The sequence below is a fragment of the Neodiprion pinetum genome, chromosome 3 (genome assembly GCF_021155775.2).
Source record: "Neodiprion pinetum isolate iyNeoPine1 chromosome 3, iyNeoPine1.2, whole genome shotgun sequence".
Lineage (NCBI taxonomy): Eukaryota > Metazoa > Arthropoda > Insecta > Hymenoptera > Diprionidae > Neodiprion > Neodiprion pinetum.
Genome location: NC_060234.1, coordinates 16,245,331 through 16,264,621, shown reverse-complemented (window position 1 = coordinate 16,264,621; position 19,291 = coordinate 16,245,331). Strand labels below are relative to the sequence as shown.

At 36.3% G+C, this 19,291-nt stretch overlaps 2 protein-coding genes across 2 annotated transcripts; one reads left to right on the top strand and one right to left on the bottom strand.

Moving 5' to 3' along the window:
• Positions 1-923: 923 nt before the first annotated feature.
• LOC124214370 (uncharacterized) lies at positions 924-1,965 on the bottom strand. Its single transcript, XM_046616638.1, has 2 exons — positions 1,676-1,965; positions 924-1,533 (listed from the first exon to the last, which is right to left on the bottom strand). The coding sequence occupies exons 1-2, from the start codon at positions 1,963-1,965 to the stop codon at positions 924-926; spliced, it is 900 nt and encodes a 299-aa protein (XP_046472594.1).
• A 378-nt stretch (positions 1,966-2,343) lies between these two features.
• Positions 2,344-2,964, top strand: LOC124214369 (uncharacterized). The gene has a single exon (XM_046616636.1). It carries the CDS (start codon positions 2,344-2,346, stop codon positions 2,962-2,964), a length of 621 nt encoding a protein of 206 aa, XP_046472592.1.
• Positions 2,965-19,291: the final 16,327 nt, after the last annotated feature.

The window sequence follows — 19,291 nt, the reverse complement described above, 5'->3', positions numbered from 1 at the left end:
ATTTCGAACACTCGTTTGCAATAGTGGAGAAAATCGAATTCTGATTTTCAACTATAATATAAACACTTTTTACGCATTTCCTAATAAAATTCACTCCTTTCTGGCAAGATTTCTATAATGTCCTTTCTAAAAAGTTAAAAGGCAATATGTATATCAAACGTGTACGTTATTCGGACGGTAGCTTGCCCAAACAACTGAAGTGCCAAATTTGAAATTGATTACGAAAAACAAAAACTTTGTGAGAGATAAATACAAATATTGACCCCCAGTAGATTTCTGGAAACTTGATTACTGAGAGCGTTGACCGGTCGAAAATATTAACTGGTATCCAAATCTTGGTTCTCATCCATGTTAAATGTAATAAATACTAAATTTTCTTGGGAACTTGGACAGAATTGATCAGATTCAACTTATCAAAATTTGCAACGTTTCGTTGGTTTCATTTATTTTCCAACTTCATCAGGCAAGCTGTAACAGATGTACATAAACTTTAAAATTAAGTTGCATAAAACAATAGACATGATACATGTAAGTTACAAATTCAGAAATAATAAACTAAACAAAATTACAAAATATTTACTTTTGAGGTTAAATCATCGTTAAAATCCTCTGGTCCATAACATCAAGTCAAAAATATGTTTAAATAAGACTAGACAGATATATACATTTTTTTAAATAAAATTATAAATTCATTGTGCCAATAAATCAATTTAAATAAAATAAAATGGACAAATATAATGATGGACAAATACACATGTCAAACGTAGTGACTCTTAAATCACAGACTGTACTACTCTCACACAGTGTGATAGTACGTGTGGAGGTCGCATTATCTGTATTGTCAACATGACTCTGTTGTCCATGACTAGTACTATTCATATTGTGCGCGAAAGTTCAACCTCTAAGTAAAATAAAAATAATTACTATGACTTCACTAAATCCTTAACATCATTTATCAGGTCACTGTAAATTGTACTGAGGTTTTGCGTGTCGGATCTAAAATTGACACAATTCATCGCCTTAATAAAAATCATTTCACTTAGGTTTCTCTTCATGTAATTTTTCTCCAGATCTAAAATCTCAACATCCTCGAACTGAAAGTTATGACCATCCTCAACAAAGTGATGTTCCGCTAATGCTGTTTTGTTGTTTTTTATGGACTTCTCAGGTCTGCAGTCAAGTTTGTGTTGTCTCACTCTGGCTTTTAATTTTTGCCTGGTCTGTCCAACGTACCATTTCCCACACGAGCACGGAATCCTGTATACCAGGCCAGATCTATCTTCTTTCTCCACTTTGTCTTTTAGCCGGGAAAATAGATCCTTAACCTTGAATACATTATAGAATACCAACTTGCAGTTGGTGTGCCTAAATAAAGATCCCAGTCTTGGTGACAAGCCTTTTATGTAGGGAAATCTGCTAAACGACCAATTCCTGTTGACATTGTTGCTCCTGATGTTGTTTCTAATCCTCTCGGACACAATTTTCTCACACTTGCTGATGACCTTGTTTGGATAATTGTTAGATGACAGTAATCTTCAAACCATGCGAATACTTTCCTTGGTCTTGTTCACATGACTCAAGCGCATGGCTCTGTTCAAAAACCCTTTTACAACCCCTCAATTTCTGGCTCAATGGATGATTGGAATTAAAATTCAAAATTCTTCCTGAGCTGTACGGTTTCTTGAACCAAGAAGTTATAAGATCACCATCTTCTGATCTTTCTATTAGTATGTCCAAAAAAGGCAACTTCCCGTTATTCTCAACTTCCAAGGTAAACTGGATGTCCTTGTCAACACTATTAAACACATCTAAGATGCTGTCTACTTTATCCTTTGGAACCACTGCGAAGAGATCATCAACATACGACTTAATAATCGGAAATTCAAAGTCAAGGTGAGTCAACGCCATTGAAACAACATAATCTACTGCAATGATGGCAATTGAAGGACTTGCTGGACTCCCCATAGCACATCCTTCCTTCTGAAGGTAAAAATTGCCATCCAACACGAAATATCCCGAGTCGTAACAAAAATCAATAAGCTCTAGTAGAGTAGTCTGGTCCAATTGCACAAATTTCTGGATTTCATCCCACCGCTCAATGATGATTTTCCTTATTAAACTGTTATGAACATTAGTAAAAAGAGATACTACGTCCAGTGATATTAAAACATGGTCTTCGTTTACCTTTTTCAGTTTGATTTGGTCTAAAAAATGAAATGAATCTGTCACATTATATTTCAGACTCATTACGAACGGTAGCAGACTCTTATGAACAAAATTGGCGATCTCATAACCTGGTGATCCTATGCTACTGACCACTGGTCTAAGTTTACACAAGTTCGCATGGTTAGAAGATTACTGTCATCTAACAATTATCCAAACAAGGTCATCAGCAAGTGTGAGAAAATTGTGTCCGAGAGGATTAGAAACAACATCAGGAGCAACAATGTCAACAGGAATTGGTCGTTTAGCAGATTTCCCTACATAAAAGGCTTGTCACCAAGACTGGGATCTTTATTTAGGCACACCAACTGCAAGTTGGTATTCTATAATGTATTCAAGGTTAAGGATCTATTTTCCCGGCTAAAAGACAAAGTGGAGAAAGAAGATAGATCTGGCCTGGTATACAGGATTCCGTGCTCGTGTGGGAAATGGTACGTTGGACAGACCAGGCAAAAATTAAAAGCCAGAGTGAGACAACACAAACTTGACTGCAGACCTGAGAAGTCCATAAAAAACAACAAAACAGCATTAGCGGAACATCACTTTGTTGAGGATGGTCATAACTTTCAGTTCGAGGATGTTGAGATTTTAGATCTGGAGAAAAATTACATGAAGAGAAACCTAAGTGAAATGATTTTTATTAAGGCGATGAATTGTGTCAATTTTAGATCCGACACGCAAAACCTCAGTACAATTTACAGTGACCTGATAAATGATGTTAAGGATTTAGTGAAGTCATAGTAATTATTTTTATTTTACTTAGAGGTTGAACTTTCGCGCACAATATGAATAGTACTAGTCATGGACAACAGAGTCATGTTGACAATACAGATAATGCGACCTCCACACGTACTATCACACTGTGTGAGAGTAGTACAGTCTGTGATTTAAGAGTCACTACGTTTGACATGTGTATTTGTCCATCATTATATTTGTCCATTTTATTTTATTTAAATTGATTTATTGGCACAATGAATTTATAATTTTATTTAAAAAAATGTATATATCTGTCTAGTCTTATTTAAACATATTTTTGACTTGATGTTATGGACCAGAGGATTTTAACGATGATTTAACCTCAAAAGTAAATATTTTGTAATTTTGTTTAGTTTATTATTTCTGAATTTGTAACTTACATGTATCATGTCTATTGTTTTATGCAACTTAATTTTAAAGTTTATGTACATCTGTTACAGCTTGCCTGATGAAGTTGGAAAATAAATGAAACCAACGAAACGTTGCAAATTTTGATAAGTTGAATCTGATCAATTCTGTCCAAGTTCCCAAGAAAATTTAGTATTTATTAACTGGTATATTCGAAAAAAAAATTTGCAAAAGCGGCTTCACACCGAAACTCTGTAAACTCATTCCACTTTTTATTTGTTCATTTCAGAGGGGGCTTACCCTGAATACGCTTATAAAAACATCTTTCACAGCACTATAACTTACTACTATAATGAAGAAAATGCTCAAAATTTGTAGCATAAACGGTATTCTGAACGTCGTTTTATCAGGACCCTTACATTCGTAGACGACTCCTTTTTTTGGATGAATGATTACTAGCCCCGGGAGGAGCCGGAAAGTTCCAGTAGAGTTGTAGTATTTGGTCGATATATGTTGCGAAAAATGCATTATAATGACCATATTCAAACTAAATCTCCTACCAAAATCAATACGACTGTCACAGTTTCTAAGAATTTGTGAGCGAATTTTGGAAAATTTCTAAGCTGATGAAACGGTTTGCAGCCCGAATGGTGTTTATGCACTATTTTTGGGTTTTTTGTATTTTCTTTTTTTTTGTTCGATTTTTTTTTTTTTTTTTTATAATTGTTTTTTGTATTTATTTTTAGTTTTTTTGAAATTATTGTTATCTTCTTATTTTTAAGTTCTTTTTGTAATGCTTTACTCTTATTTTTATTAATTTTTCAACGTTAATTGTATTTCTATTTGTATTGCACATACTTACCGGTGTAGTAGCATATTTAGAGAAATTATATAATGCTTAGTTATATATTGAGATGATTAAGTGTATAGGTAGAATCCAAAAACTTTTTTTTTCATAACTGTTATTGTATAGAAGTAATACACTCCACCTGCTTGTTCAAAATATTTGAAAATATCACTATGCATGCATATAGCTTCAATATGGATGATCCTAACATTAAAAATTCATATATAAACAATACGTGTAATGCCAGTATTGTTACTTAAGGCGGAGATTAATCATAAATAGACAAATGAAAACTAAAAATATGAATAAGACTAAAAATATAAATCGAGTGTCAAAGAAATAATTGATGAGGTTGATTCTGTCATGAAAACTATAGTTCGACTAGCCCGAGAAAAGGCTTGAATTATAGCTTCTACGTTAGAATCAACTTCGCCAAATATACGATATAGGAGTTGCATCAGGCCGAACTATAAGTAAATTAAAAACAGGTCAATTGGAAATGAATCGGACTTGGATGCAATTTGACGCTTTTTATCGTCAAAGTGAAGCGATTTTGTTCCCTGATATGAATATCCCACATAATGCCCTGATCTTCTGCCGTGTCCTCCATAACGTACGTCTACTACAGCTAAAGTAAAGGACTTCTCTTTTAGGCGTAGAAATTTTGGAAAGTCAGTCAGCTTGCACTTCTGTCTTAGGCCAATCTCGGCAGGATCACATTCCACTACGATTTGCGAACCATATGTCAAAGTTGTTTCTTTTTCCCGATCACAGCACATGAATATATAATTCAGTATACCGTTCATTATTGCGTCGCCGAGCCTGCCTAAGCCATGTTTCACTATTATGTCTACATTTGTAGGCACAATAATGGATCTCCTCACAATTTTTTTAGAGCAAACTGGGCAAACTTTTGTTTCTGTATAGCTGGAATCATTACCTAGCATGTATTGGACTACGTTACCACTGCTTAAATAACAATCTACAATCAATACGTTGTTTTCTATGGTCGATTTGAATTGTTGCACTTTTTTCAGCAACAGAGCTCTTTCTGTATAAATTTTAGCAGTGCATCCATCTTCCAGAATATTTTGCAAAAAACCCATAAACTCCGACGTAGACTTGGATATTTCCATTAGAAATGTATCGTTTACGCATGCCCCAGCCAATATAGATATTATGCTGTCAGTTTTCCTAAACAATTTAAAATTTGGCACTTCAGTTGTTTGAGCTAACGAGCCTCTGAATAACGTGCACGTTTGATACAAATATTGCCTTTTGACTTCTGAGAAAGGACATTATAGAAATCATTCCGGAAAGGAATGAAATTCATCAGGAAATGCGTAAGAAAAGTGTTTATATTAAAGTTGAAAATCAGAATTCGATTTTCTCCACTATTTCAAACGAGTTTTCAAAATTATTCGAGTCTTCTTCAAGTTTTTCGGAAAATGGGCTACAGCACAAGTTGGCACAAGTGTTACCCGCAACTCTCAGCCTGATGCTCACGTGCCATAGCCGGCCCAAAAAGCGCGAACGGACCCGGCGCGAGCAGATTTGCACATATTCTTATGTAAAACGCGCACAGCCGTATATACGGCGCAAATGCTCGCGCCGCCGCTCCGCGCAGCCATTCGGCCGGCCAGCCTTTCTCCATGGTCCGCGCCGGTCTATAAGCCTAAGGCTGCCGGCCGGGAGAGCATCACAACTCTCTGGCACACTTCGGCAACCACACCACTGCATCACGCCTTCGGCTCCAGCCAAGAGTAAAGAGAAGCAAGCAACGAACCAACAGTCCTTTTCAGGATTCTTTTTCTTTCCTCTCACATCTTCCTCTCCCTACCCACCTTTCTCTCTTCCTGGCTCGCCGCTCCTCTCCGACCCAGCTCTCTCTACCCCCGCCACCATCCCCCCCCCCCTCCTCGTCACATCGAGCATATAGCACAAGCTCGGCACAACTTAGAAAAAACGGAAAATTTCGAAAATTTGAGTATCAGCTGGGAGAAAAATTAATTTTTACGAGTGCATGGGTGGGTTGAAACTATTTTAGTGAGCGGAAAAAGTTTATGTACTCGTCCAGCATAACTCAGCCCAACTCGTTGATTTTTTTTTATTGTGATGTACAGATTTAAAAAAAACCAAATACCGCACAAGTTAGCACAAATTGAGCACAATCTAGCATAATTTTTTTTTTTTTTGCTGATTTTCTTAAAGTGCTGGGCTTATCAGATTTTCGATTTTTGCGATTTTTTTTTAAAACCGTTGAAGTCAGGAAAGGCGAGTCAACGGCACAAGTTTGCACACGTTTAGCACAAGTTAGCACAATATTCATAATTATAATTTTCAAAAAGTGTTGGGCCAACTTTACACACATATTTCACTCAACTGTGGCAAGAGAAGCTTGCCACCAATTTTCATTACGTTATTTGAAAAGCAGGTTTCAATAAGATGGTGAAAACACTAATTCAGTCAATGTCGGAGAGAACTGCTCGAATTAAATTATCTTCACATCCGTAGATCCGTGAGATTGAAAGCTGTCGAATCATGTTGGTCAGTATCCGTTGCCATTTTGGAGCAGAGCCTCACCTTAAGTCAAAAGGGTTGAAAATAAGAAACTTTGATATCGAGCCACTTGATTTTTATGAATTCGAATGTGTAGATTATAATTTTTTTCGTAGATGTTACCAGGAAGTTATTGTTCAGGAATGTTCTTATGACTCACTTACGATTGATTGATAAAAATCACCGAAACAGTGAGTAATTAAAAATCGTTATAAAGTTGATTATTATTACTAACACCTAATATTATCTGACTCATATGGATTAGGGCGAAACTGGATTTGATTGTAAAATGTAATAACCAAAGCGTTCATTCGCGAAAAGAGTAAGGTTAGTAAATAACAGAAAAGAGTTGAAATTAAGGCGATGGTGAGTCCTCTTCAATTCACCGGATAGACCAAAGTGCTCAATTTTAAATAGAAAACTCGAGATTTTATACTGGTCACATTTAGGATTTTCCAGCGCTACTGTTGTGCGGAACAGCTAACTCCGGCTTGCGTACACGTTTCTCGCGACTGAACAGACGAAAGACGTGGCTTCTCGTGCTGAAAAGTTCAAGAGCCTGCCGTTGCAACTAAGTTGCTAGTTGATTATCCTATGAGGTCTAAGGGCGACCCTCTGGTACCGACCCACATGGTCAGCATCGCTCTGGAGTGCCACTCAAGTGCTCCAGCGGTGCTCAATCTTGTTGATTATACAATTAGGACATGAACAAAGGATATCTTGATGTAATTTACACACATTCGTCTATACTGCTTACTGCATTACTGCTTATTGAATTACGTACCTTAAGGTGCTTTTAAAGACGCATAAAAACTCCGATGCGGCCCCCTTCCAGCGCGGTAATGCAGAGCAGAGTACCAAGGTACCTCCGCACCTCGCTAGGTGGCGCAGCGCGCACCTTCTAACCAGGTTCAATAATAGAAACCTGCATAGAACACGCCCGCTGCATTGCGAAAATTCGTGAATCTTTCACAACAATGCTCATCAGCATCGCAATGTATGCAATCAATTGCATAAAATCATGATCCGAATACGGAAATTATTTATGTACATAAATGTACGTTAATTATGCATTCGACGAATGTTAACTTGGCGAGAAACCTAACTTTCATTTCATTAATAAAATATCAACTTTCTTGTAGGAGAAACGCTCCCCACACAATTGACGAAACTTTCGTCTCTCACTCTTGGATAGAGCGGTGATTAGTGGTGAAATACTTATTTCACACTCAATTACTTATGACAAGGCATAGAATCTATAAATCAATACAAAAATTGAAATCTAGTATGGATTTCCCATAAAAATTTCAAGATTTTCAACACATTACCGATTTCCACGTGATTTTCAATACTTAAATACAACTCGAACTCCAGTGATGTCCAGTGATTTAGAAGTAAGTTCTCAAGTGAATAGTCCCTCGCTGCTGATCTTCGATCCTGCATTTGGATCGTTCATGTTTGAGAAACTAGCTGTCCATGCACATGCCACTCGAATTCTGCTTCAAACAAGGCTCTCAGTGTCTGAAATATAGAAAGAATGTGTTAATATTTGGGATAGATAGGAAAATGGATTACCTAAAACAGAGTACTATACATTTCATACATGCTTTCACTCAAATTTATGTCTCGAAGAATATATTCAACTATAAGTAGTGTTCAAGTGATTATCTGTGGAACTTATAGCTTGCATTGTGTAGCTCAAAGACATTCAACCTCTGATGATAACCGAATGAACAGAAACCGATCCAGCAATGACCTGCGACTAGCTGGCACGGAATACAATACGATAAACTTTTGGGGGTAGCAAAGCTCAAAAAGAAAATACCAAGGCCAGCAAATGCTTGTACAGGAACTTGTTTGTTGTACAGAATAGCGAACATATTCTGCATCATGTGCCACGCAGCTGACGGATTGTTTTTGAATTGCGTTGTTCAATGAGAGCTCAGTTGCCTGTATATCCCACCTTTGCTTTTTGCCAGTATCAGTTGATTTCCGTAGATGCCAAATCCACGCTTCGTTGGTGAACCCAAATGAGAGAGGCAATAGTATAGTCACTTCCTTCTCGACCCCCGAGTTTTGAACATCTCGGACATTTGGGAACGTCACTATAAATATCCTGATGACGGCAGGCTGAGCCCGCCGAAATGTCGCTGAATAAAAATATATACATGCAACCACGCATGGTCAAATTCTCTGACCCTCTCCGACGAATCCTTCCACATATTTGAGAAAATTCAAGGGTCACGAAATCTTCACATTATGTATGTAGTGGAAAATGTGGATGCTCATCGGTGTTGATAAATAAATAATTTCTGTAGAATCTTCTGGGTATAAAGAAATGTATAGAAGACACAATTAATAAAGCAGACTGGAATTGACGTGCATTTTGCCGTTAGACGGCATTTTCTAGAACCCCACGTAAAATAATGAAAATTTTAATGAATCACACAAATGTATGAAAAAGAATCCACAATTTTTCAAACAAATTTCATAAATTCAGACGAACATGATGTACTCACTCAACCAACATGATATGACTTACCTACTAGCAAACTCCACATGTTTCAGCTTCAGTGGAATCTTAGTTTATATTTAAAGACTTTGTCACCATACCAAATCAATTTTTAGTACACTGTTTGAGCTTGCCTGTCGTATATCTTGGGTCTTAAGTTCACGTTTGTAGGAAATCATTTCAGTTTCACATTCACAAAAGTATCAAGATCTATAAATCAATAATTCTAACCCACTACGGGAACCACCCTGTTTACAAGTGGTTGATATATCAAGCAATCACAGCTCGGCGGAAAGTTCAGCAATCATTGTTTGAATAGAAATAATAATGATTGATTGCGAAAGCGGTTACAAAAAAAAAGATTATGAAATAACACTAAATTCTGCCACTGTTAAATGAAAGTCCGCCACTTATCCAAAGCGTTGATTCCACTTTCCACTTTGTTGCATGTTCCGGCACGTTTGATTATTATTATTTGAGTTCAGGTTGAAGTGAGCTGCAATCACGGTCGTAAATAATCCTAATGAACCGAATAGAAATAGTAGCGAGGTCAACTTATACATCCCTACTTCGTAAAAACTTCTAGTTACATAATTTTCCAATGATTATATTACCCGCGTTGCACTGATAATAGAGTCTGACAGTTGATCGCACCACGCGGCACGTGTTTCCACAGCCCTTACGCCTTCTGTCACGACGACGTTCTCGTTGAAAGCGCTGGAAATATTGTACCGCGTAGCGTATTACCGCGTTCTGTAACTAAGTAGTTATAGTCTCAGTGATTGAACATATACGTAGCCAACAGTAGCTTTCACCCATACCTGCGAAAATCCATAAACAGTGGCATAGGTTTTGGGCTTGAAAATTTCGATTTCGAGTTTTTTTTCATATCTAGTTAAGCACATTGAAATGAATGAACTGCGATAATTTCAGAGCTTTTGCTACAGAAGTAACAGAGAAACACCCATTCTTGCGTTTTTCTAATTTTTTTAGTTTTTTAAAGCTTCCATCTGACTGAATAATGAAATAAATACATCGACAATACTACTATTCATCGAAAACTTTCTGAATATTTCGAAAAGAATTATTTCCAAAGTTTTTAATTCGTATTTACACTATGAATTATGAGTCAAGCTAAAAAGTGATAAATAACAGAATTCCGAAATATTGTTTTGATTTTTTTTCTCCAAAGCAGAGACAATTTCACATAAAACCACGCGTAAAAAAATGCCAACACTGTGGGTTTGACAACAACAAAAATAGAAGTCATATAGTCACAGTCAGTTTATTGAAAGTTCACGCTCACGCTATTTTACATTTTTATTTTCAATCGTTAAACCCACAGTTACTTGTAATAGTGTATGTGTATGTACACTTATCCTACGCATGCAAGTGACAACTATATATGTATACTAAAAATAAAAGGGTTAATTTGAAAATTTAAAATGAACAACGACAATCGCGAAACACTCGAAAAATACTTGCGGAACACACTACACAAGACAATCAACGCAGCAGAGTTGGCGAACTGATGCCGCTGGAACTTCTGACGATGAGTTGCAGTGCTGTAACAGTCGTGAAACTGAACATGACAGCAGTCGACCCAATTGGCTTCTCATGACGTGTAATAAATATATTCAGTTCAGGATATAAAAATTAAAAATTTACTGACGTAAAAAGACGATCGCAATAAAATATGATTAGGTATAACATTTCATATTTGACCAAACATCGATGGTGAGGTGTGGTAGCAGTCGCGACAATATTGGGTGTGTAAACAGGATGATTTTAAACCACACCAGGCCTAGTATCTCCGAAACTAAGCAAAATATGGGAACACACCTTGAAAAAAACCTTTTGGATGTCGAGAGGGAAAGAATACGGTGCAGTTATATTTTTTGTAGGAAAGCGGGCTGAGCTGCGTTGAAGGTCAACTTGGTAATTGATAAACGGAATGGTGTTGTTTTTCTTGCAGAATCTGTAAGAACATCACATTCTGCATTAAAAATGTCTGGACATATACAGGATGTCCTTAAATTGGAAGACACGGACCAGCCAGCGTGATACCTGACTGAAATCCAACCGAGAATTTCTTTACCGGAAGCTCGTCTGACGCATAGTTTTTGAATTATAAGCGATAGCACTAGGCCAATCAGAGTGCACCATTTCATCTGTATTTGCCGCTACGGAAATTACTGTTTTGTTCGTCCGGATGAATTTTTATTATTCTCCTAATAAATCAGCAGATGTAAGATTTAATGTCATAAAACAGTTCCAATCATCGATGTATGCATAAAATTAGAGACTTTAGATGATTAATATGCCGTTAGGGTTCATAATTACTCATTCAATCAATCTGGCTTGAGATCCTCAGAATTATACTTTTCGAACATTTTTTGTGTCTTTGCAACATAATTTTTCCACTAGTTTTGAATTCATCATTGACATCCGATTTTTCAATAATGCGAGGGAAAAATAACGCGCTGAATTGACGTGTCAACAGGTTTGTAAATCAATTTCGATTCACCTGATTTAATACAAAAAAACTGAATAAATGAGAATTCACTGAATCACTAAAAATGGTAACTGAAATCATGAGAATTATTTGAGATATAACTGAATTAGAAAAAGTTGTAATGAGTCAAGTTACTTTGAATTACTTTAGATTCGTGCCAAAATTTTACGTTTAAAGAGAAAAATAATTAAATTCAAATAAGAAAGTAATTTTCAATTAAGAAGAAGAAAATTCCCAAATACCTGAATTTAAATGAAGCAATTTGAATTTAATAAATCTATCTGAATTTGAGATAAAAAAAATTATTATTATTTGGAATAGAAAAATGAAGTCGAATTACATGAATAAATTCAATCAATTCAACAAAAAAATATGGTGTCATTCATATTCCTAGTTATTTCCTCCTCGATTCAATGCGGGTCTGGAGTGGCAAGTAACGTTGAAATTGTTGAGATCAATGCTAGCGATGGCCAGTTATCTGAGAATAATCGATGTATCGATTAATCGATTTCAACAAAATAATCGGACACGGCTCGATTGAATTGGTAAAAATCAATCAATTTAGTAAATTTCTGCGTGTGGTCTTAATATCAGAAGAGATATTTTGATAATTCATAGTCTTATTCAAAAATTTTTAAGTTTGATAAATTTTGAGTAATTGATACTTAAATCACATACGTCGATACTGTATTGCATCGTTCGTGTGAGTAAACAAGCGGCTTAAGGCTGACCGTGAGCCAGCCCTCGAACTTCCCGTTTTCACACTGCAAATTCAAGGTTCATGGAACAAATAAATATTAATATCCAATTCCAATTTCCAACTACGAATTCAGAGTCGTGATTGACGATTCAAAAGCACTTGCATATCATATTACATAAAAAATATTACGATTTTTTTTATTTTGAACCACTAATAATGGATCGATCATCATCAACTTTGGAAATCTGACCTTGGATCGGTTACTGGTGACCGGGAAAATCTCCACTTACCAATTTCTACCAAAATCCGAATATTTTAAGATTTGGTTTCACCATGTGAGTTCGCCAATTTGAATTTTTCAAATCTTACCCCAGATTCGTGATCAGTCACCCCAAAATCCTCATGGTACTAATTTTTATTCAAATTCGTGAATCCATTCTCAAGATGTAATTTTTTTTTTTCTCAAGATATTTGTTATTTAAATAATTCAAGAATTACTAAACCGATCAAAGCCAAAATCTAATCAGCTCTAAGTTTCAAAAAGCCGCGTCGATTGAGACCAAAATCATTGAAATACAGTCGCTTGTTCTTGAGATATCGTCGGACAAAAAAATTTATCACATACGTACGTACATACTAGGACACAGTGTGTCCGATAAATCGTTTCAATATATATATATATTAGGGTGGTCGTTAAATGGCTTTTTTGGAATTTTAATGTTGGATGGTTGTAGATAGGCTCCAAGTCTAGAAAAACGTTTCTCTTATTTTTTCAGATATTTGTTTTGACTCTCTATCACGCCTGCATTTTCCTGATTATCTTTTCAATTACAAAAATCGGGAATTTTACGATTCCCGGGATCTCGCTTGTTTACAGCGGTTTCGGATAGGAAATTCCTTCAGGATTACGGAAAAAAAATTACAAAAATCCCACCTGTTCACAACGTTATTAAAAATCAATTTTAATACGAAAAAAGTTGGGTACATTTGAGTTTTTTATTATGGAATACCAAGGCGTGCCTATTATTATGATTTCTTGTTAACGTGATTCACTCACTAAACGCTTAAGTGCCTTGAGTGTCCCTATGATCGTATTTTATCTTTTATTTAAGGATGTATGTTGGACACTTTCCAGATGAAAATTGTATTTGAACAGAATTTTTGTATTTCGTGATTCAATAAAAATATGAAAAAATTCAACCACAATTGGCATACTATGATTGACAATAATCAATATTTACAGTATTCCAAAGTTATTAGAAAAATGTTTAAAACAATAATTATTCATTAATCACAAGAAAATTCTCAAAAAATTCGGAAGCATTCGAAAAAATGTACACATTTGATTTATACAATAAAAAAAGAGCAAACCAATAAATTATCGAATAATTATGTGATAAAAGAATTGGCTAAATGATTCGTTGGCGATATTATTATTGATAATTGTTGTCGATAGCATGCCTAATTGTGGTTGAATTTTTTCATATTTTTATTGAATTACGAAATACAAAAATTCGGTTCAAATACAATTTTCATCTGGAAAGTGTCCAACATACATCCTTGAATAAAAAATAAAATACGACCATAGGGACACTCAAGGCACGTAAGCGTTAAGTGAGTGAATCACGTTAAAAAGAAATTATAATAATAGGCACGCCTTGGTATTCCATAATGAAAAACTCAAATTTACCTAATTTTTTTCGTATTAAAATTGATTTTTAATAACGTTGTGAACAGGTGGGATTTTTGTAATTTTTTTTTCCGTAATCCTGAAGGAATTTCCTATCCGAAACCGCTGTAAACAAGCGAGATCCCGGGAATCGTAAAATTCCCGATTTTTGTAATTAAAAAGATAATCAGGAGAATGCAGGCGTGATAGAGAGTCAAAACAAATATCTGAAAAAATAAGAGAAACTTTTTTCTAGATTTGGAGCCTATCTACAACCATCCAACATTAAAATTCCAAAAAAGCCATTTAACGACCACCCTAGTGTGTCCTAGTATGTACGTACGTGTGTGATAAATTTTTTTGTCCGACGATATCTCAAGAACAAGCGACTGTATTTCAATGATTTTGGTCTCAATCAACGCGGCTTTTTGAAACTTGGAGCTGATTAGATTTTGGCTATGATCGGTTCAGTACTTTTTGAATTATTTGAATAACAAATATCTTGAGAAAAAAAAAAATTTACATCTTGAGAATGGATTCACGAATTTGAATAAAAATTGGTACCATGAGGATTTTGGGGTGACTGATCACGAATCTGGGGTCAGGTTTGAAAAATTCAAATTGGCGAACTCACATGGTGAAACCAAATCTTAAAATATTCGGATTTTGGTAGAAATTGGTAAGTGGAGATTTTCCCGGTCACCAGTAACCGATCCAAGGTCAGATTTCCAAAGCTTATGATGGTCGATCCATTATTAGTGGTTCAAAATAAAAAAAATCGTAATATTTTTTATGTAATATGATATGCAAGTGCTTTTGAATCGTCAATCACGACTCTGAATTCGTAGTTGGAAATTGGAATTGGATATTGATATTTATTTGTTCCATGAACCTTGAATTTGCAGTGTGAAAACGGGAAATTCGAGGGCTGGCTCACGGTCAGCCTTAAGCCGCTTGTTTACTCACACGAACGATGCAATACAGTATCGACGTCTGTGATTTAAGTATCAATTACTCAAAATTTATCAAACTTAAAAATTTTTGAATAAGACTATGAATTATCAAAATATCTCTTCTGATATTAAGACCACACGCAGAAATTTACTAAATCGATTGATTTTTACCAATTCAATCGAGCCGTGTTCGATTATTTTGTTGAAATCGATTAATCGATACATCGATTATTCTCAGATAACTGGCCATCGCTAGCATTGATCTCAACAATTTCAACGTTACTTGCCACTCCAGACCCGCATTGAATCGACGAGGAAATAACTAGGAATTTGAATGACACCATATTTTTTTGTTGAATTGATTGAATTTATTCATGTAATTCGACTTCATTTTCCTATTCCAAATAATAATAATTTTTTTTATCTCAAATTCAGATAGATTTATTAAATTCAAATTGCTTCATTTAAATTCAGGTATTTGGGAATTTTCTTCTTCTTAATTTAGAATTACTTTTTTATTTGAATTCAATTATTTTTCTCTTTAAACATAAAATTTTGGCACGAATCTAAAGTAATTCAAAGTAACTTGACTCATTACAACTTTTTCTAATTCAGTTATATCTCAAATAATTCTCATGATTTCAGTTACCATTTTTAGTGATTCAGTGAATTCTCATTTATTCAGTTTTTTTGTATTAAATCAGGTGAATCGAAATTGATTTACAAACCTGTTGACACGTCAATTCAGCGCGTTATTTTTCCCTCGCATTATTGAAAAATCGGTTGTCAATGATGAATTTAAAACTAGTGGAAAAATTATGTTGCAAAGACACAAAAAATGTTCGAAAAGTATAATTCTGAGGATCTCAAGCCAGATTGATTGAATGAGTAATTACGAACCCTAACGGCATATTAATCATCTAAAGTCTCTAATTTTATGCATACATTGGTAATTGGAACTGTTTTATGACATTAAATCTTACATCCGCTGATTTATTAGGAGATTTATTTCTATTTTTACTCGTAGATGTGTCTTTCGTAGTATTGCGTAGCTGGGGATTCGCTTATGTTTACACACACGAGTGTGCGTCCGTGGATGTGCGGCCGGCAGCGTGTGCTGCGGCAACAATACCGAGGTCAGCGCCCGAGAAGGGGTACAACAGGGAGAGAAGGGAGGTGCCGATATTTAATTCGTAAACGAATAATAAAAATTCATCCGGACGAACAAAATAGCAATTTCCGTGGCGGCAAATACAGATGAAATAAAATCCCGATGGTGTTTAAATTGGCAAAAAATTTATCCAAATAATCAGGACCAGATAGAGTGCCGTGAGTAGTGCCTCCGTAGAGATGTAAGAATCATAACATTACAATGATGTTGGCGGCGACACATAGGTCGGCCCTCCTGTAGGTGGAAACGTCCGCTGAATAGAGATGAGAGAAAGATTAGACAGCCGTTCCTGTCTCTCTTTGAGGGGCTATTAAAGCACCGGTGTACACCTCGAAAACGCGGAGAACCACAACTCCTACACCGCTGAAGCGATCGCAACGAAACTTGGGAAACTGATAGCTTGTTCTGGCAGAAAGAAGAGAGATTTACTGTTTTTTCGAAATTTTGAAAAAAAAATTACAGATCGGCTACCACTCACACAAATTCAGAAAATTTTCACAGTTGCACTGTATGGATCAAACTATCCGGTATGATGTCACTCGGCGCTGACGTAACACATATTTTGAACCCAGACCCGTAGGATTTGATGGTGAAATGACAAAATGGCAGCTGATCTGATTTGCAATTATGAAAAACACTGACATCTCATTTGAGCGACATTTTTACCAACCTTACACGCCGGAATCATGCTTTTACATCCTCCAGCGCAGATACAGAGTGGCGGCGCTGGTGATATCTTTCGCTATTGGCGGGTATTGCTCGTGCTACCACAAACAAATCACGTCGCAACTCTGTGAACTACACCAGCGACTAAAAATTTTCGAGCGATGATTTTTGCTGTGTCACGTTCTGTAGCTCATACCGATAGTCTGCCGTTTTTTAAAACTTGGTGAAGACCCGAACTAAACGAGAATCGTAATTGATATAAAAAGAAGTCATTTGCCTTGCGTTGCTCTTGTTCATTCCATAAAAATGAAAAAAGGAATGATACGAATAATTACTTGCAGGTCTCAAGACGGCATAACCTCGCTACACTGACAACCTAAAAAGTAGTGTATATGAGCCGGTTCTAACCACAAAGATGGAGGCGTACCGGCAGCTTATCCCGAGTCCTACCTTACCGGCAGTCGGTATGTTACCACCACGATGTTAAGCCTTACCCACGATATTGTCACCGGCTGAAGCGTTAACATAGATGGCGTTACTACTATTTTTGCCCGATTTAACCGACAGACAGTTTGACAATGAATATTTGCTTGGTCAGATGAGTAGCCATTTTGATTTCTGCTTAGTCAGATGAGCAGCTATTCTGATTATTTGCTCAGTCGGATGAGTAGCCGATTTGATTTGTTTGTCGTCAGACAGTTTGATAATGGGATTTTTTGCTTAGCCGGATGAGCTCCCATTTTAATTTTTCATCGTCGGATAAGCAAACATTTCAAATTTTTCATTTTTTTCGACTGTTAGATGGTAAACATTCACCGACAGAATTGTTATCCCCAATCTTACCGACAGTTGGTGTTACCGGGTGTTACCGCAGGTTGTCGTATGTGGCGCCCCCTCCATCACATCATTGATCAATCGATATTCCATCGATCGACTCTGCGTGATGTTTTCAATGCTCGCCGCAAGATGGCAACTTTTTTATTCAGTTATCGTATGGTTGGGGGTGAACGTTTCAAAAAATAACAGTCGGATGCTTTGAATATTTGTTTATTTTATTTATTAACAATTACATTCTGTTTTCAGCTTATAAATAATGATGGAAAGAGATCATCATATTTCAATCTGAGCAAATGACCTTCCACATATTTCCATTATTCGCACAATAATAATAATAATAATTAAACATCCCATCTCAAAATTGACTTATACCAATTTTTTGACAGTATTACTGATCGGATTAAACTCAACAATGTGGTCTTGCAGGATCGTACAGTAGGCAGAAGTGTGTGGTGAGAACGCAATGATAAATTCAAATTCCAATCGAATGTCCACAGGTCCAGTTTTCAATGTTTCGTTCTGCTAGGAGCAATCGATGACGATAAGGGGAGCTTGGTTTATAAATTCACGCCTCGATAGCAAAGGCTCAGCTTCTTTGTTATAGTAGCTCATTTGAAACCGAACATACATATCATAGAGAATGGCGTATTGATTATTGTATATATCAATATTCATATTTCCGTAGGGATAGCACTGTGAGTTGAGGAAGAGTTTTACATCTCTGATCCGACAATGATCAAATACGCCAGCATTTTTCAGCGGCTCGTTTCTCCTTGCAGTTTGAAATCCTAGAACGACATATCTCGGCTTCTCAAGCTGCGTCGATGTCTTGACTGACCATGTATGCCGCGTTATTGATGGGAGCATCGGATACACGTACGTTTCCCAAGAACGAAAACTCATGGATATGGCCGGATCCTTGGCGATGTAGTTGAGTAGCTGGATTTTCGGTTTATCTGCCAGTTTGATGTAGGGCAACAACCACTCGATTCTATTTAGGGTGATTTTGAAGTTTTCCTTGTTCGAGGCCTGAATCACGGCATTGAAATCAGTGTTGGAACGTGTGAGGATTAACTCATGTTCAGCATTAACAACAACTCGACAATAATCCTCGGCGAAGCCTAGCACATAATTTACCGGTAAAACAACATCGAAATTTCCAGTGGCATCGGTTAGTTCGTTATCCCCACTCAACCACCCGGTATTCTATAGACTATATTGCTGGCCTGGACTCAAGGATACGTAACCCTTCATAGTGCTGGTGATGCCAAAATTTTTATTCCGGTCAATCTCTACACCGTTCAACTCATAGCGAACTTCCTCAAACAAATGACAAACGACCATATTGATCAATTTCGTAACCGTCACTGCAGCCACACCATTATCCTTTGTGATTTTTCCATGGATGTGTAGAGAGCTTTTCCTGGGCAGTAGACACGAGTCTTGATGTTGAACAACAATATGGATTTCATCGTTGTTCTGGAAGGTGGATGATGCAAACGGCTAGCATAAATCTCAGTGTGCGCAATCGATTC